Source organism: Gavia stellata, chromosome 2 (assembly GCF_030936135.1).
Source record: "Gavia stellata isolate bGavSte3 chromosome 2, bGavSte3.hap2, whole genome shotgun sequence".
Lineage (NCBI taxonomy): Eukaryota > Metazoa > Chordata > Aves > Gaviiformes > Gaviidae > Gavia > Gavia stellata.
Genome location: NC_082595.1, coordinates 14,722,643 through 14,745,929, shown reverse-complemented (window position 1 = coordinate 14,745,929; position 23,287 = coordinate 14,722,643). Strand labels below are relative to the sequence as shown.

The window sequence follows — 23,287 nt, the reverse complement described above, 5'->3', positions numbered from 1 at the left end:
GACTAACAGCTGTTCTTCCACTCCAGGTAGAGGCTCTAGCCAAGTCACAGGTACCAGGGCACCTCTTACACACTCCTCTTCCTGCCACACATACTCTTCTCCCCCCAGTGTCCTTTCATGGAGCCAGTACAGTGGCCTACGAGGCTACATAAAGAACCAGGTGTGGACATTGATCTGGGCTGAAAAAAAATACTTTTTGCATTTTTTTTAAACTGGGATCAGCTTTGCGTTCTAGATCACCTCTGGTCCCAAAAATTATTGCACCCTGATAACTGATGGTACATCATGAAAGTCAGAATGCATCACTCTGGGCAGGAGCTGCTTAACCTCCCCTTGCTGCCACTGACAGAAATATCTGGGTAAGCTTTTCCTCAGGGTGGCTACATTTCTCGTCTTCCTGGCAGCCTTGCCCCACAGCTCATTAAAATAATTCAGTCTTAAGTAACTTGCCTTAGGTCACTCAGGAAAGTCTATGATAGAACCAAGAATAGAAACCTGATCGCTCTTAGCAAAGAATGGGATTACTTACATGACTAAAATGACTCAGTTTCTTAAGCCTTTGCATGTTTGGGTCTTCTATTCCTTTTACAGAGAAAATCTCTTGTACAAAAAGTACAATACATTGGAGAATGCATTGCTAACATGAAATACTTTTGTTTTGAAATGGAAAGTTTACCTTACTGGAAGATTTGTACGGTAAGCATGAAAGGCAAAATTCCTGTTTCAAATTCCTTTCTATAGCAATTACTTCACATGTTTTCTCATATTCTCATTTTGCTATCTTCTTTTTTAAATTTTTTTTTTTTTTAGATTCAAGATTATTAGTTGGGTATAAGAATATGCATATAACAGCTTTTTTTTTTTTTTTTTCCTCTAAGGTGTCTCTGATTTAACAAGCTAATAGATTGAGATCGGTAAAATATTTCCTCGGTGACACTCATGTTGAACATGTAAGCATTTTATGAAGAGCTTAATTTCATTATGTTCTACGGTACAAAACATGTAAACACAGGGCTTACTTACTGGGAAAAAAGTTTTAGGCTACAATATGCATAAGGGTTTTGTTCATTTTATATAAACAGAAATGAAAAGAAAAAATGTTCTTTCATAATAAATAAATACACAATGACAAAGGTTACAGTTGAAGGGATTACAAATGACAGAAGCCAACATAAAAACTTTCAATATCGTACTTTTACTTTAATATGAAGACATTATTATCAAAGGAAAATACTTGAGAAATGCTTTGATAAAAATAATCTCACACTATCTTTGAAGCGGTTTCATTTATTTTACTACCCACTGTGTTCCTTATCAGAAGGCCAAGTATAAGAAGTTTCCTAGTTTATGATTAGGAAAGAATCTGATAGATTAGAAGACTCAATTGAAGTTGGACATAATAAGTATTAAAGTATTACATGACATTAATCCTGCCATTCCATTACTCTCTCAATCATTGTGCACAGACTAATTATTCTGAAGCCAGTGTTCAGGAGAAAATAGAAACATACTTACACTGGGTTGGAGTAATCTCTTTATTGCATCAACAAGGCTAGCTCTGTACCGGTCCAGAAACAGGCTGACATTGAGAAGAGAACATGAATCCAGATTAAAATGGGTTTTCAATTCTAATGATACTAATGCAGATAAGTACAAGGCTAATTACATATGTTTACACAATGCTGTAAAAGAAAAACTGTGGTCTACATTTCTGACAAGTTCAGCTACTTTTAAATATTAAAAAATACATAAAACCGAATATAATCTAAACCAAAGCTAAAATATCAGCATGAAACAGACCTTTATATAGCTGAAATTCACAGATCACATATGCTAGCTATTAAAATACTACTGTATCAGAAATCAGGATCAATATACAAAGTTAACATTTTACATGTTTTTTTATATAAGCGGGGGTGGAGTTCTTTAAAGTATTTTCTATTGTATTTCAGGTGTTTCTATTAAGGGTATTTTTTTTCCTTTTACCTTCACAGTTGGGGCATTAATTCATTATTATCTATTATGTATCTATCCCTATAAAGATTTACAAGCCTCCACGTCCTCTCTCCCTCAAACACTGTTCAAATACAATGACGCAGATCGTACAGAGTTGTCCTCTCTCAAGAGTGAAATCTCCAGCCTGGGTCCCACAAGGATAGCAGCAGAGTCAATTTTCCCATGCAATGTTGCCAACATGCTCAGCCCAATTTTGGCGTGATTACCTCATGATTTGAGGGGATAATTCATTCTTCATGCCCCTCAGTACCTTAATGTATATACTAATAGTGGCAACCAGGGTGCCAATCACTCTTGACTAGATATTTGTGGACATGTAGTTACTGTGGATGAAAGTGCATTTACAATGGTTAGTGAATGACCATCAGATAGCAACTGATGCCTTTCAGTCCTTACTACCATGGACTGCATTTATATTGCCAATTCAGATAAGAAACTCTACCAAGCAGGCCACAAATAATGTGATTCTTTCTTCATTATTTTTCATGCTTTCTCTGTAATAAAACTGCTTCCCAGCCTGTGTCAAGCTGAAGTTCCACACTACACGGCATTTTGTCCATTCTTTATGATTTTTTTTCTATACTCCCCTTTCCTTTATTCTCAAACATCTCTTTCTGAAGAGATGTGGGTAATTTTTTTCCAGGTTTGAAATTTCTTAAAGAATATAAAGAATATATGAAAACACTGAAGAGAAAATAGTGGTCTGGTAACCACATGCCAGTCATCCAGAACAGAACGTGTGTGGATATTTAGGTAAGGACACTCCACAGCTACTAAGGAGAATACAATATTACATATCATAGGATCAAGCAGCTGTGTAAGAGCTGTGAATTTTTGCTACTCAGGAAAAAAAAAAAGCCTATCAGAAAACTTGTCAGTGACCAAATTTCATCAGTAAAAACTGGCAGAACATCACATTGTTGAGAAAATATGGTATCCATACATTTCTCAAATAACATTTCATATAGAAGTATGACCTTTTGAATTTCTTCTTAAGATATTGAAGTACTAGCTAACAATTTCTCTGATAGCCTGCCCACAAGAAAATTTAAACTTCAGCAATTGGCATGATGGCTGCCCCTCAGCCTTGATTAACCTGACTGCAAGAACCTTACTGAAAAAATGCTTGTTTAAATTTAATTCATTGAAACAGCAGCCGATTTCTCTAATGTCTCCTGGGAGTTTTAATCACATTCACCTCAGGTAGATCCCTATGCAGATAGATACCATAAGACACTACTTCACTGGGAACTTAGCCACCTGCAGAAGAGGTGGAATACAGTGCATGAGCCCTCTCCCAAAAGAATTGCTAAAATAAATTTTCTTCAACATGAAACATCGCAAGCATGCACACATTTAAGACTTGCTGAGATCCTGTGTAGACAGACATACATTCCAAATGAAAAATGCACTTATAATGTTTTTATTTTTTAAAGCAGTGCAGTGGAAACACAATTTTGGGGCAGCTTACCAGTGCTAAAATTCCTTTTTCATGGACCTGCATACCATTCTCTCTTTTAACAATGAGATAGGGGCACAACTGCTGCTACCAATCTTTTTCCTTTACAATGAGAGAACTACAGGCCTTTGTTCATCAGAAACTGAGTGTCTGAGAACTTAAAATGGTTACATGACCTGCCAAGAGATTAGACAACTTCAATAATACCTTTTCTGTCTGACTCCCCCTTCTTATTTTGGTGGTATGGGAGGTAGACTCTTAGCCCTGTTAGCTTAGGAAAACCAGATAACCTGAGACAGTTGCCCTGACTCTGTTCCCAAGTTGTCCCTGCCCATCAAAAGGCCTGTCCCTGGGAATAGGACCTACGTCAACTGAAAACAGGCTATAATATTGTGATTTCCAGTCTGTTGCTCTGTGAGCCACATACTCTGACCAGAGGGAGCAGAGAAGGCTGGAAGCAATGATAATGCAATGCAGTGACTCCAGGGAACGTCGCTATCCTCCCTCTGAGTCGGAGGACGCCTTGAATGAGGAAAATCCTGAAAAAGTGGTTAGATAATCTGTGCTGTAGGCAGGGCCAGCACAGGATTTGGCCCATGCAAGGAGATTTAGTCACGCAATTTCTCTTACCAGTAGAATTTGTATGACTAAATATTACCATAGCATACTGAAAATGTGCCCGAGAGAGTCCTTTAAAGCTCACAACAGCTCAGGGAAATTAAATTATATATTGTTCTAAACCATTCTCACTCGGTTCTCGTAACTCAGTTCAAATTTGGCTTAGCTTGCCATTACTTTAGTGGTAATGTCTCCTGTTTATGTAGTAAGGACGCTGTGAAAGCAGTAGCTCAGGACAGGAATAGCACGGGTTTCTCGGGTCAGCAAGGAAGTTTTGGATCACAGCAGTAGAGAGGCAAGAACACGGTTTATAATTCGGCCTTTGTTTAGGCAGTGCTCTTAACCTGTGAAATCTGGATGAACAGGCAGACAATCTTGTCACCTTTCTCTTCTTGTTTTTTTTTTTTTTTTTTTTTTTTTTTTTAATTTTAAATTACCATTAAAACCAAAATGAAAGTTTATACCAAAAAGGTATGGAAGTAATGCTAAGCCACAAAGAAACAAATTAAAAAACCAAGTAGATTCTCAATTTGCTTCATGCTGATATCCTTTTATCTTGTGCCTCGCAACAAGGGGCAGATATTTGTATTTTATAAGCTATGATGTGAACTTATTTTTCTTTTTGCATACTCTGCAATTGGCAAAAAAGCTTAATTTACAGGTGTACTTCAGACATCATTACATTCACATATAGTGCCTAGTGTATAGAGCCATTTATCTTTTTGTTCGCCTTCAACTACACGGCTGACATAAACTGAAAAAAACCTTACTTCCATGTCGTCAGATTCCAATGCATTTGAAAGTGTGTGCAAGAAATCAGGCTTAAAACGAACAATAAATTTAAACTGAAGAAGGACAGAGATCTTACTGCATTCCTGCAAACAGATTTCCTTATATTAAATGAAATACTAATGGAGACAAAATTGACATATATTAAGATATTTAAAGAATACTTTCAGTTCAGTTTTACATTCCTGGTGAATTCACAACTCCCCACGACTTCAGCAAAAATCTCCGCAGTGAAAGTAATGTGAGATAACCCCCCGGCCTCTGTTGTGCATATACTTATGCATGTGCCAAACTTTAAGAATATAATCCGTCTAAGTGAAGTGGGATATTATGCATTTCCAAAATGATATGGAGATCTAGACCTTATACTGTCTCTACATTAAAATTATTTGTGAAAACTTGTTTCACAAGAACGTGAAAGACAAAGATTTTTCTCTTGGCTCAGTCCTACTGGCCTTGACTCTCTCCTTGGATTAAAAATCTCAGCAACTTTTTTATTAATAAAGAAAAGTATATATACACTTCCTTTCAAATAATCAGAAATCTGAGGCTCGCAAGAGCTTTGGAAGAGTCTTGTTTTTGGCCTGTCCATACAGGCACCTGTCATTTCTCCTCCTCTATTCATACTCATGCTTACAATTCCAGCACCTGCATGACTTTAGATCCACAAGCATAGGTCAAACGAAAGTCTAAAATTCTGGCAGCCCTCACTTGGCCTTAAAATTCCCCCTCAAAGATATGAGGTGGGTGGATATGCTTTAAAAATTCCCTTATTTCAGTATTTTTTTCCAGTGTATCCTTCTTCCAGGTGTGGCCTCACCAAGATTTTTTTTCCTTATTTTTATCTCATAGTTGACATTCTACAAGTTATTTCGGAACTGCTGAACCATGAAACTATTTTTATTGTCCAAATCCTGAATGGTTAAATAATGACTAGCTTTTACAGTTTGCCTCTTATTTAGTTTAAAATCCAGTTGAGCTACTAAATTTAGCTGTTAACTAATAGACTGTCTGTTCTGGGAAATAAGTTATTTTCCACCCCTGCACACAAGGTTTATGAAAGTCTGACTGTAAATATATGAATATAAACATATCGCCGCTTGTTGTAATCATGTACATTTTTACTTGAACCTCCATGTGGATTTGGAATATGTTTATGAATAGAGCTTGTTTTCATGTAAATGGGATCAAGCAGTACCACTGGTTAGCTATTCAGAGAATCAGACAATATCACCCTTGCTGGAAATACTTCAATAAAAATTTATCCATGTGCCTAATATTTGAACTTAGATTTTTTGCTTTCTAGTTCTCTGTTCTAATGCCAGATTTTATTGACTGACAATAAGCTATATGATGGTGTTAAACTAAATGCAATCTATTCTATCTGTTTTTATCACTGCATACTTCAGGTTTCAGGCGAGGAGCTATAAGAAAAGAGATTTTTTTTTTTTCATCTTCAATGGCAGCCCAAAAAATTCAGAGAGCAAAAATCCTGCCAACAGTTCTCAAGCCAATTCTATATCTCAGAAGAGAAATACATGAAAATGAAAAGAAGATTCAAGTTTGATAAAGCATGGAACATTTTTTTCCCTAGCCTTTTCATGTACCAGAAAACCTAGTGTCCATAACTAAAAGAATGATTTCTAAAAGAAACAAACAAAAAAGGGATTTTCATGCTTATTAAACTATATATATGGGCACTTGCAATAAGAAAATAGAGACAATTTGTGAATAAAAACACGTACTTTAAACTAACCTGCACATTTCTATTTATTTTTTAGAAATCTATAAATATTTATACACTTACCTGCATCTTAAGTGCTTCAAAATAAATGTACAAAATGCAGGGATTGCAAATGCATTATGTATTTTACCTGTCATGTTTGATTCTTTGTTTCCTAAAGAAACTACACTATTTCTAAACAGACTGGGAGGAGTATTAGGCAAGAATATTACTGAAAAAACCCAACTTAAGTCTTGCTCCACTCTGCTATACTCCCAGCACAAATAGGATGACATGGTGTGAGTATCAAGAACACAAGAGATGGCACAGCCAGGTTGTTTTGATATTTGTGTGAAGAACAAATTTAACTCTAAATCTCTTGGCAAGACCTTGCTTCACCCACATAATCTGGAGAACATCCATATGTGAGCCTTGTCTAAGCCTCCGAGAAGACTGCTGCCCTCCTGCTCATGTCCGCCAGCACTCTGATCTGACTTTCATACTTAATCTGATCTAATCCTGTCCAGCATTAACTTCATCTGTGCAATGAAACCTGGAGTATCCATTCTAATATTTGGTGAGGAAGGCATTTACTAAATTACTTGCTGAAATCATATGGTGTTGTTTAGCTCCTTATTTTAATCAGATGATGCATCTCTGAGGCACATTATCAGCGATTAGTTAGAAACCCTTCTCTGTCCTTTTTGGGAACAAAGAACTTTTCTGAAATTAAATGCTAAGAGAAATGAAGCACTGTTGCATTCTGTCAACAAACAGGTATTAGAAAAAGGAAAAAAGATGACTAACCACACTTTCTCCAATGCTATATAAAACCAGTAACTTTTCCGAAATCAGAAGAGTTTGCTTAAATAGCAAAATATCAAAGCAGAAAAAAAAAAAGCTTTAGAGGAATATTTTATCAGCAGCCACTTAAAAAGAACATTGTTTAAAAAGACAATAGACAGCTTCGTACTTCCCTTTACCTTTTTCCTTTAACTATTTCTTAGTAAAGTACAGAAATCTGCTGAACTGCACTGTCCTAAGAATTTGGTCTCTCATAACAGTTATGTGCAACAAAACATAAACAGCTTTTTCTGTTTTGGACATTTAAAGGGTCAAGAGCAAATATCCATGAAGGAAAGACAGATTCATTTAAAAATATCTACTCTCCTAAATGAAATTTGCACATCTCTTCTTACACTGTCTCCATTTATATAACACAAGTAATTAATAACGTACCATTTTTAAAGTTAGCATGCAGCAAATACAGCACAGCACAATTCTGCAAATCCAGTATCAGAAGAGGGTTGTGTCCATAATTAATTCTATTTGCATAAATTATTAAAAAATATACCATATTGTAACATGTATCTACCTTTTCATAAACTAAGTGCTGTACTCTCTTTTTTTAACTAAGAATTCTCTTACAATTAACATGTGCCTGTGTAAATAATATAAAGCCTACATCTACAAATATTTCTGTCAAATTGATTTAAGAAACAGAATACGATGGGGAAAAAAAAGGTTTTGAAAATCTTTTTTTCCTCGGAAAGATTTTCCGGGGAGCAAAAAATATATCCCCTTATATCAATAGTCAGATCTTTCCTAAGAAGTAAGCTAATTGAGCTGTTTGTGTTGATAAACTCCCTTTTCTCCAGACTGTTCCTCACTGAGCCATAATTATTTGCAATTTGCCTAAGTCGTCCATTTACTGATACGTCAAGCATGAAACAGAGGCAATTCCAGAAAATGGAAATGCTTCTCAAAATCAATCTTTGGGAAATAATGTGGTAGAAGTTACTGTGTGATAGAAGACTACCTTATAACTGTCACATGGAGATGAATATTAATTTGTTGAGGTTAAGGTGGCTTTGTGCTTCATTTGTTGACTTTGCTTAGCCATCAGCAAGCAGCACAGTACAATTACTCCAGCAAAGCTATTTTTCTAACATGAGTTTTATGATTTTTATGTACTTACCAGTCAGCACACATAACAATGTCAAAATGTCCTTCCAGTTGAGAGACATCTGTCTCATTATCCCATCGTAAAATGCTAGAGAAAAAAAAGATTCAAAAAAAAAAAAAAGAAAAAAGGACTTACATTTTTAATCTTGAGATTTTTATAGTATTAATATTATTCTTATGTGACACAGAAGAGTTTTAAAAAGTACACACTCGTTACTTTCAAAGAGGAATGTAAAAATATTATTCTGTACATTTTTAAGGTTTTAAATCTCAAAGCTAAAGAGCTATTTTTTATTATAACAGAAAGGCAAGCCACACAGGTTCTGATGAGTGGATCACCAACAAATCCGCGTTTCTGAATTAGTGGCACGTGTTATGGCTTCAGATTTTTACCCCTTAACACCATTGCACGAGGAAGTGAACTCAAAGTATCAACAATTTGAATGAAACACAAATTCGCGGAATAGATGTAAATTCATGGATCTCTGTTACATCTGGCAGGCAAGTCAGTTTTTCTCATTGATGAAGTGAGCATTCACTTGGGCTGGAGGCAGGAGGGACAGGGTGAAAAAATGCCAAGCTTAACTTCAATGCCAGATATGTTGCCTCAGGCAAGCTTAAAAATACAGCAGTGCTGACTTTGTCAACACCTATTCTCTCATAGGTGATAAGGTATTTAATTCTGAGGTACCCAATAGTAGGTAAAAATGCACATATGTACAAAGTTCTTCTTTGTTTATAAATGCTGCCGATTTATGTAGCTGCCACGAAGAATTTCAGTACTTTGCTCCCATTTAAAAAACAGCAACGAGTATTGGAATTTACTGCATACTTAAAATATCATTACCCCGAAGATTTGAAGCTGCATTTCTATTTCTAGGCTATTTTTAAAAAAAAGACTTCTTTTTCATTTCCTGGTTATTTATAATAGAACGTAGATAAATATTTATGGGAAAAGCACTTGTGGGGGAAGGGTCTAATCTGATCTTGTCAGGTTGTGCATGCTTATCTCAGTTTTGTATGAGTCTTGACCAAACAGACCCTTTAGTCTTCCTGCAGCTATAATCTACTTCTGGTTAAAAGCCATCTCCATTCACATCCTAGTCCTAATATTTAATGAGGATCGGTTATAATGTGTTCATTCAGAAATGTTCCCTAAGTATATCGGAAAAAAGGAAATTTCATACATCGACCATACTATATGCGAAAAAGGCTCATAAACACGTAGATGGATAGATACAGAGCCACAAAGAATTAAGGTACCGCAGTACGCGTGTGCATGTGCACGGACACAAAACTTGAGAGAGAATCCTTTTAAAACATGGAAATTATGAACGGAGAGGCCCACTTGGTTGGGAAAGCTTTGATTATGTGGGGCTCAGTGTAACTGAACAGATCAGGACTCATTAGCCCGTTTGCCCTCCTGGAATTTACTGTGACAATCCAAAGAGAGAAAAGAGTAGATTAATTTAATTTTTCCTCCTCAAATTGAAAGTATTCCAGGTTTTAGAAGCCTAGGTAGCTTTGCACACTGGCACGCAGCAGGCATCCAGTAGTGGAAAGTGACAAAGGAGAGTTCTCACTCTCAGCTGCTGGCTGCCTGCTGGCTACCAGCGGCTTTTTCAACCCTGTTTCCGTGGAAACTTAGGTTAGAATGGTGAAAATTAGGTAAAGGTAAGTTTTGTGGGTTTAAAGCACGCACTCTAATACTTTAAGAATCCTGAAGCAGAACTGGAAATTGGTAGATGAACTGTGAGCCTTAAAAGGCCACCTTTGGTTCTCACTGCTACAGAAACAGAGATCTGATCAGTACCACTATAGGGATTTGAATTATGATTTTTTAACCCATATATTTACTATACTTCACACATGCAGTTCGGAAGGCAGCACAGGTGCCTCCTCCTGGAAAAAAAAAACCCTCTCTCATGTTACTGTCAGGTTCCCGCTGAGCATCCAAAATACAGCATTTTCTGTGCACACCTACTGTAGGCACAAAGGAGTTTGCGTGGGTAGGTAAAAGCTCAGAAACCATAATGCTGAGCAAAATATGGAATCGACGAGTTGCCAGGAGCATGAGCAGTGGTGCAACGTGACTGGCATGTGTGCTGTTAGGAGTGAGCTAAGCCATAAGCCAGTCTTCCTCCATTTTCCTGATCTAGCGCCAGGGCTGCTCTTGGTCTCTAGCTTCAGTACAGCTGCATTCCTGAAGACATTGTAATTATGCAAAGGCCAATCCGAAATTTACACACAAGATTTTCAAAATCAACTTTGCCATAAATTTTCAAAAGGTACAGGAAGATCTTTATTCCTGTGGGGAAATAACCACCTAAACTAAAGATAATTTCCATAAAATACATACCAGCAGGACTCGTTCTGATCTCACTCAGAATGTATGCGCACTGGTGTGAGAGATGCAACTACAAGCTGTATATATTTATCCATGCTATCTTTAGCCAAGTGCAAGTAAGGGAAGCGCAGCTAGGGTACATGAAGCTCAATACCGGCTGCAACCTCCGAAACTGTTTCGGTAGCTAACTCTGGGCTATGATATCTACACCGTTACCCGTTTAACGTTTCCACAAATTTGCATGAGCTGCAATCAGACATCTGCACCTGCACCTGTAAAGCAGACATGCCCCTGCGTGTCAGGGAATCAGAAACAATTCTGCTCAGAGTCAGCATTATTACATCATTGACACTGATGACAGAATCAGCCTGATTCTGAATCAGAATCAGCTACTTTGAATTCTAGTGACCATCAAAGTAGTCAATCAGAGTCAGGACATACATAAATACCATCGACTAGCCATACAAGTTCTTGTAATCCAAACACAATTCCTGAGTGTGAAGTACAGAAAAATCCACTGATACTGCAAAACAAATCTGAGAAAGGTAAAGATGTGTATATGTGGATCCAAACGCATGTATCTATATGTAGTAAGGGAGTGAGGAACACTAATTTTTTCAGGGATTACTGAGGACGTGATTCTTGGACTTAGTGGTCAGACCTGAAAGAAATACCAAAGGCACCATGAAATAAGGGCTGATTGCATTTCCATTTAAAGAAAAGCACTGCTAGGAAACCCAGAAAAGTGTTAGCAACAGAAAACTGAAAATCTCAGTCTTTACGAAGTTTTCTTTAAAAAAAAAACAGGCATAAGTGTAAAAATACCATACCACAAAAAGTGTTTTAAATTGCCAGTACCATGCTGAGTGCCAACATGAAAAAAATGCAAGCCATGTTAATATTTTCCTCTTATACCCTTTCCAGTGATGCTAAATTAGTGGACATAAAACACTTTTTTCTAAAGCCACTTTTCTTCCAGCAATATAAGAAGTTCTAAAGCTATAATATTTTTATGTATTTCTTTTGAGGGAAGACGCTACAGTACTAATAGCTGAAATTATTTTGTAAATTTGAAAAATGTGCTTTACTCTGTGTTTCTGTCCAAGCGACACCTTTAATGGCTTTTTTGTAAAAAAACAACCCCAACATATATAAGGCTGTGTAAAGCCCACTCTTGACATTATTTTGTGCTGGCTTATTTAACTCATGCAGGTTTAGTTTCTTGCATTGAAAATAAGCAACTCAGTTCCAGCAGAAAAGAGTTTGAAGCCCACTGGAAATAGAAAACAGTTTGGGACCTTTTTTTGGCTACAAGAAGAACATTAAAAAATTAAATAGGATGAGAGGGAAAAACACTACTGCACTGTTCAGCTACTACTTAGGTCAAACTGATGGTGGCTGAAACTTGGTACCCGCTAATAGCTGCTTTATGGCCTGTATCAAATTAATTTGACCAGTTTTCAGAGGAAAAGTACCCACATCACAAACCTATTACTATAATTAGCAATCTTGATGGCAGTCCTAGCAAAAAGGACAAGGACTGAATGAGCTTTGGAGAATGAACTATCCTCTCACATGCAGAGGTGGCTTTTCCAGGTCAGGGATAAAGCATACTATCAAAATAGTCTGAGAAAATATGTACTGATGTTTTAGTTTCCTAGGCTGTCAACCTTACACCAGTTTAAAGCAACAAATTCATTAAAAAAATCCCAAACAACACACAATACAAACAATCAAAGCATTTTTTCTTTTTTTTTCCCCAATTTATCTTTTAAATTGACAAGCAAGCCAGAAAATGTGATTAAGTCAAGATAAAAGGAATTGTAATGATAATAGAACAAAAAGATCGACTAAGAAAATAGAGACTTTAAGTACTACCAATGTACCCCCAAATATCCTCTTGTATTTCAAAGAAAAAAAATGACAACGAAATAGCAAATGTTGCAGGGATAGTTATGGCAGCCAAGGCTGCACTTCCCCTGTACAGTAATTCTAATTTATGGAGGATAGCCTGACAAATGTCGACACACTTTTTCTTACACTAGTAAAGTATCTCAGCAATCTACAACAAAAGACCTGACTTTACCAGTTTTTTATTTCTCATGCAAAATTCCTCATTACTATTATTATTCAACTTCTGTTATTCAGTGTTTGTCTTCCTAGTGTGTCTAGGCAGGTAACTTACATGAGAAAAAACAGGTTAAGTCTCTGATTGTTAAAACTTGAAACATTTCCAAGTCCTTCTAAGATGTTCTTGTGATGAATGGCATAGGCTAGAGCAGCTCTCAAGTCAGAAGAAAAGTAGTTGTGCAGATAAAGACAGAAAATAAAAATTAGAAGAAGGGATAAAAGACACAAAAGCCCTACTTGCTTCAAAATGTATTAGTAGTTTTAATAAAGATAAAAAAATTTGTCCCACTTAGCAGATGAACAGCTACCAAGAACCCCTATCTACCCACCTCTTCTTTTCATATTTTAATTTAGGCTTCAGTCTTTGAAAAGTATTATCATGGGTAAGTATACAGGTTCAAGTAAAAGATTTTGTCTGGGGGTTTATATGACTTTTTCTATGACATTAACCAAGCAAGTTCATTAACACATTAACAAAAGGCATCATCAGGATGTTTCTCCACACCTTGATCTTTGTTTGAGATTCCTCAGTTTTGTATAAAGATCAAGAAGCTGGATTTTAATGTAGTGACAAAAGCAATGCGTACACCCATCATTACAACTCCTCTGAGGAGTCTTGCAAATTTGCCCACTATCATTTCCCCATCTTTCTCATAATATTCTCATTAGGTTGCTCTTATTTCTCCACTTTCTGCCTTTCTTAACCTCCACTGCTTCATTTTGCTTTTTATTCTTATCCATTATCTCATTCCCTTCAGTGCATACCTGGTTTGAAGGGGCCAAGGTCAAATTTTCAACCACAGGTACCCAACATCAACCATTCTCCCTTTCCTCTCACATTTCTAAGCAGTTTGAATGCGATATTTACAATTGCCGATGGACATTTCCTTCTACCAATCTCCTTGCAGGTTTCTGCAACTTCCACATCATTTATCTACTCCTGTCAAAGAACACCGATTATTTTTCTCAGCTAGGCTCAAAATCTGCACTTTATCCTCATTCTCCTGGACCTTTCTTCTCTCTTCAGCCCAGTAAAATCTTGCTATTCATTAGAATTTTTAATTCCACTATTTTCTGTTAGGTTTTTTTAATTGTCTCTTACTTTTTCTCAATATGCTCTTCTAAAGATTATCTTCAAACTTTCCCACATTTCTGATAATTTCACAACGTTCCACCTCAACCTCTTCTTCTGCTGAATTTTACTTCTGGGCTATCTCATCCATAAAAACTAAACCCAACTACCCACTTCTCTACTTCACGTTGTGTATTCAGACTCACAACTCGGTATTTTTCACAGCCTCAGTGAGTGAGAAGCTCATTACCTCTAAAGTACAAGGCACCTTTTCTTGATCCCTTTGGACACAACCATTAATTCCAGACCTTCCTCTATATTTGCATGTGTCAGCTCTGTTCAGGTTTTGCTTACTCCCTCTGCATAGCGTCTCTAAGAAGTTTCTTATCTACCCACTCAACTTAAACTCTTGACCATGTCATCATCACTTACATCTTAACATCACAATATTGTTCTTTCTGCTCTTGGAAAATGCAGTCTTGCCCTATTAATATTTATTCAGTAGGCTGCTGCAAAGATTGTTTTTCTTGCCTACAACCCTGATCTTGTCACCTTTCTCTTTGTACTCCTCCATGTAAGTTGCAAGCCTTCTTTTCCAAATGCTTCACGACAGTCCACTTCCCTATTTTTTCTCTCTCATTCAATATTGAAAGGACAAATCCCTTCTTTAATCAGCCCTATCTTAACTTTTCAAGCAAGCACCTTTACAATTTTCTTCCACTACGTTATCCATGAACATTCACAAACTTACTCCATTATCCTTGAAACTCTCCTTTAAAATAGCGACTACAAAAACCGAAAAGAGGCTAGGCTGCTCTTGTGTCTCCAACTGTGTATCATGCTGACTATAGTTATCCTTGTTATCCTTCCTCACCATATCTATCTCTGGTCTTAGACCATAGATTCTCTAACACAAACTGCCTTTTTGCTCTGTGTTTATACAATGCCTGGTACAACAATTCATGATGAAACCTCATCACATTAATGTGGTAATACAAAAGAAGAAAAAACACCAAAACCAACTCTGGATCCCTTCTAACTTGAGATATTTTATGATTCGATCTAGGTTTTCCTGCCTAAAAGTTCCTTTTTAAAAGTGTATTACAAAGTTACGTGCTTCCCTTATTATTTATTCCGAGAACATACTTCCTCTCTCTTATTCTGTATAACATATTTTGCTAAAATTCAGATGGGAAGATTACAGTTTTGTCTTAAAAAATAACAGTCTTAACACTTACACATTTGCTGCATATCAAAAGCTAATAAATTTTTGGGACATAATAAATACACTGCACGTAAATAAAACTGTTGCAGAATAAAGTTTTCCATTTTGTAGACACACCACAGCCCAACATTCAGCAGATGTGTGGCTATTTTTTTACAAGAAGTGAGACTATCTTGTATAAATATGTTATTAATAAAAGAATACCACTTATGTTTGCGAATTTGCCTTTTCGCATCCCTCCTCTACATCAATACATTCTAAATCAGTCTTTATTTAGGAGATTGACTACTGTTTTTAGCAAGGTTCATGCAGTACATTATGCACAAAACGGATGGTTCTCACATTCTAATTCAGACTGATATGGTATAAAAAAAATACTTCATTTCAAAATGCAAGGCAGCATAAGGACATGTGGCACAACCGTTCTGGTAGGATCAGTGAATGAAAGCTTTGTACAAGTTTGTTTTGTGCAAAAATCTGAAGGAAAAGAAGACAGTTTCATGCTCTATGGGAAATAGTCTATCCATGAATACGGGGAGGATAATCAAGGGAACAAGAAGAAAAAACAAAGAACATGAATTCAACCAGGCAGGTCCAGAAGGACTAAATGGGAGGAAAAAGTAAAAACAGCAGAGAAGATGTAATTCACAGGTGCTTAAATTCTGAGGGCACAAAGGACCACAATAAACATCCAAGATTTTAAATTTCTGTATCAAGCCCATGTATTTCAGGAAATGAATACACGTTTCAGAAAGATATCCAACTTGATTTAAACATATTCACTGCTTAAGAAACTACTTCCCATGGAAAGATGTTCTAATGTATTATCATTCTCTCTGTCAAATCTCATTTTTTTCTAGACTGAATTTGTCTAGCTTCAATTTCTACATCTTGTTAGGTACTTGTAAGCTAGATTAAAGAGTGATCTTCTATTAAAGATTTTTTTCATCACATGAGACTTGCAGATCAAAATCAATTCATTTCTTAACAATCAAGTCATTTCTTTGACAAGTTAAGTAAACAGAGCTCTTTAACTGTCTCATTTCCAGACCCTGATTCGCTCTTCTGCCTCTTTCCTGAACCCCATTAATTTTCAGTATCCTTGGTTAACATTTGAATAACTGAATATTAATTGAATATTAATGAAATAAACAAAGATAACACTGTAAGCATCATTTTATCAAAATTTAAAATTTGTCCCAACTTTCCTATGTCTGTGGCAAAGATCAGCCTAGAGCGCCTGTGAAGGAGAGAGCGTACTGAAAGTGTGTAAAATGTACTTGATGACTGCCTATTAAGGCAGAGCCAAGGCAGATAAGGAAGGGTAGACAAAGGTATAATGGTAACAACATGAACCAGGAAACAATGTAAAAGTTGGCTAAACAGATGGATAGAGCATAGGAATAAACCAAATAATCTTCAATTCTAACATCTCATGGACATTTTCCTTTAAAGTCCTGGGAAGAAAGATGTAAGTTTTCTCATATCGGTGGTCTCCGCCTAGTCTTTCTGTCCAGTCCAAGAGGAGTAGTTTTACCAAAAGCATGTTTTTTAAGCTAAGAGGAGACCATCATAAAATAGGCAAGGATTTGAGCAAGAATTATTTAAAATAATGCAATGCTATACTTTTAGCTAGCACCTAGCTCTTCTCCCTGTTCTTCGAAACACATAAAAATTTTTCCACAAAGCTTGCTAACTTTTCAATTTTTTCTCTTTATATATTTTTATCTGGTCACATAAAGAAGACAGAAAAAACCTACAGTGGAATTTAAAATAAATTGCAACTTTATGAAGTCAACACAACTGGGTGAAATACACAAATAGGAGGGGCTTGGAAGTTGGTGAAAGTCACATGGTATGGCCAAACGGTAAAGAAGGTTATTAGAGACAAGATGTCATTCCTCCAGAAGTTGAAGTTGCACCCAAATGAAGAAAGGATCACAAACTTGGAAAATTAAACATAATAATAAAATTCGGCAGGCCAAAAATGAGTGTACTCTCTCTTTTGTTCTAAATCTTCCACCAGGTGATAATCAGGATATAGAATGAGCACTGACAGAGGATAATGACATTTAAGAGAGGTGAAATTAATTCTTTGCATCAGTGTTCACTGTAGAAGAACATAAGGACGATTTTACCACAGAAGCCTTTTTTGGTATGTCTTCTGTAAAAGGAAGTCCTGCTTTATAAACCTTGAGCTCTTCAAAGGTGTTAACAAGTATTCAGATAAGGGTGATGTGGGTAACACAGGCTGCTTCTGATTCCAAAAGGCTATTGGCAAAGACCCTCACCAACAACATTTAAGGAAAGTAGACAGCCACTGGAGAAGAGCCCTGGCATGGATAAATAATAGAACAAAAGACAGGGAACAGGGTAGTAGTAAATGGTCAGTTCTCACAATGGAGGGTGATAATCAGTGTTCTCCTGGGACCTGTTCTATTCAACGTGTTTACAAGAGATGAGCAGTGAGGTGGCAAAGTTTGCTGATGTTAAGTAGTTATTCAAGATAGTAAGGAAAAGAGCAGACTGTGAAGAATTGCAGAAGGATGAAACTGAGTAATCGGACAATGAAATGACAGATGAAATTCAATGTGGATAAATGCAAAGTGCACAATGGGAAAAATAATTCTGGCTTGATAAAGAAAATGAAGGTCTCCAAACGGACGATCACTGGAAAGCTCCTGATGTTGTGACAGACAGTGTCATGAAAATATTAGGATAGTGCTCAACTGCAGTCAAAAAAGCAAACCACTGTTAGGCATTTTTAGAAGAGGAACAGAAAGCATAATTATTCCACTACGTATATCCATCATTTATGCACACTTTGAATGCAGTACTGATGATCCTCATCTGAAAATGAGTAGATTGAAAGTGGAAAAGATATAGAGCACGGCAAGTATGATCAGAGGTATGGAATGTTTTCCACCTGAGTTGAGTTTTCTGTGATAGAGACCTACAAACTCACAATGGGCATGAACAGACAGACCGTTTATTGTTTCTTCCCACACATACATAAAGTGATCAAATTAAGAAAGCAGGAACCAGGACCATTTTCTTTCTAACCAAAGAGAAGGAAATGTTCCTTTTGGCAGCTTTCTCCTTGCCAATAGATGCTGTCATGCAAGAGTGTTACATGAGGAGACTGGAAAAGTAGTTGGAAGAAAGGGATTCCTTTAAGGTTGCTAAGCTGACAAACACAACAAGTTCAATAAATATGTTTTCAAAAAGTTTGAATTTAGCAACACTCAGGTCATTTTGATGAATGAAAACAAAGAGAGAGTCTTTATTAAGGCTGTCCTACGTTGATGAAACCTGTTACACGACCAGTTGAAATCAGGAAGGTTAGAAAGTTGGCATATTTGAAGAACATTGCAGTAAGGTAAAACATTCACATGTTGGCAGTTACAGAGAAAGAGGTAATTAATATAAGAATGTAATCAGGACGATATAATTCAGTGCTCTGTCATTGAGACCTCATCCACTTATACTGGATGCCATTTAGTCTTTAGAAAGACTTTTCTTCTTTTTAGGTTTAATTCTGGAAGCTTGTAAATTCATTACATTTGTATGGAACACTAAAATCTCGGATAAGTTCATAACCTATCTGTTAACCTTTAAGGAGAAGGAATTGTCTCTTTTGGTCACATGGTCGTACATTCTTGATGTGGGTTCTAATGTTGGCTATACAACGAACAAAGAGTATATGATACATTATTACTGATGAAATCAAAGGGTGCATCATGCCACAAGCATTTCTCTCACTGACTTGATGTTATATGTACTTGTTTACACTCTTATGTGGAATTTAATCTCTCTGAGGTAACTCTTAGCAAAACAACAGACTTGTCCACAGCTAAAACTCACAGGTCCCATATCAGCAATAAATATACAAATTTTGTTCTTAACAGATTCAGTCTTCTCAGACAAGGGAATCTGATGGAAGAACAAATTCCCTGGTAGGTAAGACAGACAGAGTCTCTTAGCCTTTAGAATATACTGCAAGCCTTCCTCTTTGATAAAGCTTTTCCATCGTGACATTTGTAGTAACATCAATTTTTCCAAATTCTATTACCTAAACCCCTACTTCAGGAAGATTTCCACATTAAAATAAAGAGAAGAAAAAGAGCAGAGATTCCTTGACTTTGTTATTGCTAATTTAATCATTGGTGGACATGTTCAAAACAATGATATAGTGCATGTCAAACTAATAACAGTTGATGGTACAAAGACTGCTATCAGGATAACTCATATGCTAAGTTATGGGGTAAACACCGTGTTTCATGGATAATTTTTGAACTGTGAAAAAAATCGTCAAACCCATACACAGTATTAATAATTCACCTTACTACGGCAAGTCATTCTTAGTAACTTGGTGGCATTACTGTACCTATTTCCAGTAAGCGTGAGCAAGAAATTCTCAACATACTAATGGAAGCTAAAAATAAAATAGAATTGTATATCCACTGCTGAAGTAAACTGTTTACTAAATATCTATTATTACATTATAACACATAATATGACAAACTGCCAGATTGGCTTACATTACTGTACTTTTAAACAATAATCAAGAGTTGGCAGAGAGCTAGATAAGTGCTCATTTACTGCATTTTGTATAAATCTAAATAAATAAATGTATGGCAGGTTGTCCTAATCTAAATTCTCTTGGCTGATACTGGATTGTCCCTTTTTGCGCCATACATTGTTTGGCATATTTTCCAAGTCTAGACTTAAGTTCCAAGTCCGGAACAGTCGCAAATTTACTCTCATACTGATAATTTCTGCTCCATTTCTTGCTCCATGTGCAAGGAAAAAAGTACAAGAACCCGACGTGAGATGAAGGTGCAGTGAGAAGGGTCTATTTTGAATTATCTTTTATATGGAAAGAATCTTGTAACTTTGCACCGGACACTGTGCAAACTTGCAAGACTGGACACTGTTTAAATGATACGTTAGAGTGACGAACATGCCTTCTCCAGAATAAATTAGTGTTGCAATAAGTCACTTAAATACATCACTATATTCATTTCCCTGCAAGCTCTGATCAACATAAAAGAAGTCACCTAATGTCATGTGCCAGTGTTGCATTCTTCCCTAAAAACCACCACATTTTCTTGTGGTTTTTTTTCCCTCTTCATTATTATTATATAGCTAAGGTTTTCGGTTGTAGGAAAAGTGAATCAGTGTTACAGTAATATTTCAGATTTTACATCAGCCTTTTAGTTTCTTCAAGGCCTTGAGAAGTGATCAAATAACTTCATTACTGCCTTCATCACATGTCATTACTGAATCTGAAAGACTGATCCATCCATTAGCACTTCTCAAATAACTAACCAAAGCATAACCTTAATTTTGTCAGGACAAATCAACTATTAATGTGTATAAGATAGAGAAATGCAAGATGATCATTATTTTTGGGATTAGAGAGTCATTTGAATACTTATTTTATAAAACTTTACAGTGTTACAACAAATCTGCAAAAGCCTTAAGAATGTAGAACTAAAAATCAAATGATGTGTTTATTGTAATGAGCCTTATGTTTTCATACAGTACTTCACTTTATTTCGAAATTTAATTATTTTATTTGTGCAAATAAGGCCCCAAATGCTACTGCACTCAAGAAGTTAAACACTTGACATTTTTACTCCTTAAAATGCAACATTTTATGACGTCTAGATGTGTTTATTAATTAGTGATTATTAACACCCAGTAAACAACATCATGTCTTGTAAAAACACAATCTTTCTTCACAGCGTGAGGCTGAAATCTATTATTCACTGATTCCATATGCTGAAATACACTCAAATGATGACAAATGACCTTAAGCATTAGATAAATGTAAATGAGGACAGGGTAGAAAATGTGCTTTTGATTGATATCTAAAAGACCAGGTTTGAAGTCTTGACAAGGGATGAAATCTGAAATCTCATACAAAGTAGACGGCAACTGGCAATCTACAAAATCTAAGCTTCTGGATGGAGGAACCACACAGCCTCTCCTCAGCAGGGATGAGCGTATGAGGCTGCTCACAAGAAGCGTTCAGCACATGGAACCTGAAAGACCATTCCTGGGGCCTGCGTGGCCTTTGTCTACTTGGCAGACACTTAGTAGGATGCAGAGATATAGCTCTAAGTTATATGAATGTACGCCCTAATGAAGGCAGAATTTTTCTAAGCCTAAGTGCTCACTTAAAAGAACTTCTCAACACAGAACGGCTACATAAGCATAGGGATAAATGATGTGAGTGATAGCCATTAAAATTGTATGGGTTTAACCCTCTATGTTAATAAGCTTATTCTGCTGTAACAGCTTGCCTTTCTCAGGCCTTTTTCAGCTTTACTTTTGTCACTTTGAGAAGGACCGAGAGCCCTTCTGGAATGAGAATCATCAAAAAAAAGAAAAAGATTTAGACAGACAAATAAGAGTGCATTATTTGCTCTTAGGTAGCCATCTCTAAGCACATTCTAATTCTTAACCCTATACCATGAATATGAAATACTTTACAATTTACTTTTAAAATACTACAAGACATGAACAAACTTCAAATTTTCAGCTGCTTCCATTCCCTACTGTACCTGGAGACACCTCAATGAAATAGATGATAGTTGAACAGCTAACCTCAGTGGCACCATCTATTACAGGGTGGGTCAGGAAGGGCTCCGGAAACAATCTGAAATGAAATTCTCTGAAACTCTACAAAGCTCACCCTCCAGAGCATACCTTCGGGGCTGACTTGGAGACAACAGAGCTGGTGCAGTATGAGAAAAATGCTGGGTGTACCCTGCACCTTAGGACACAGTCAACAAGAGAAGGGCCCCAGCACGCTGTGCCTGGCTCCCATGCTCCCCATCTGTCCTTGCAGCAACAACACATACTAAACTGCACAGACAGGATGACCATAAAACCTCCCATGGATGCTCCAACAACATCTGCTTCAGGGGCAAAAGGGATTTGTTGCCACCCTGAATTCTCAGATCTATTTCAAATGAAACCTGCCAGTGATTTAGGTACATTCATTCCAAGCCTCATAATTGAGTACAATGGGTAACATTGACTCTGAAGCAGCCAAATTTCAACCATGCACTAAACCACAGCTTGAAGGGACATAGTGTATACTAAAAAAAATAAAGAGAGGTTATGTCACCAAGATTAATCATACTGTATTTGCTATGTTAAAAAGCAATTAATTTTTTTTTAATACTTCAAAATTTCTGTCTTGCATCACTTACATACTTGTATTGTATATACATCTGTCTCAGCATCAGTAATATAGGTCACACTTTCACACTTTTGCATACATTTCACATTTACATTAAATACATAATTACATGCAAGAATCAGTAAAACAGTTTAGTAGAATCTTACCAGCTTGACACTTTCTGAGCTTTAAATACTCCTGCATTGTAGTTTCTTGTGATGATCTCACTTACATCTGTAGCATACTCGTTAAGAATTATCTACAAAACTAGAGCAGTAATAAAAATAATAAAAAATACTTTTTTCCATTGTTAATACCTTCCTAATGTCTTTTATCTGCTTGGTCTTCTTTAATCTGTGCTAAGAGTCAATCTTTTTTCAGAAGCATAAATTTTACATTGCTACTCCAGCACATCAGCCATATATCTATGCAGCAACTTGCTCCTGTTGCCTACCTCTATTTATTGTCTCATTTAAGGAACTGCTAGCCCTGTAGCTATAGAGGGAATGGAAAAAGACTTCCCATATCTTATATACATTTAAAGGCAACTATTGTTTAGGAATGTAAGAATTACAACCATGGTGAACAGAATTTTTTTAGCACAGTCACTTAATGTCCAGTCTAGTTTGTGCTGCTTTTGACTGTATCACTAGATCACAGTGCTGAGATTTTGGAGCCTTATGGGTTTTGAGCACCTGCCCTGCCACGAGACACATCCATTTGTTCCTGGCTCTGTCTGGGTGAAATC

The 23,287-nt window shown here is 36.4% G+C and overlaps 1 protein-coding gene across 1 annotated transcript in view; it reads right to left on the bottom strand.

Moving 5' to 3' along the window:
• Positions 1 to 23,287, bottom strand: part of CAMKMT (calmodulin-lysine N-methyltransferase) — a 224,799-nt gene that overhangs the window by 12,034 nt on the left and 189,478 nt on the right. The window contains exons 7-9 of the mRNA XM_059835533.1: positions 22,707 to 22,773; positions 8,584 to 8,658; positions 1,516 to 1,579 (exon numbers count right to left, since the gene is read on the bottom strand). Of these exons, the coding sequence (XP_059691516.1) occupies positions 1,516 to 1,579; positions 8,584 to 8,658; positions 22,707 to 22,773 (206 nt within the window). The remainder of the gene's footprint in view (positions 1 to 1,515; positions 1,580 to 8,583; positions 8,659 to 22,706; positions 22,774 to 23,287) is intronic.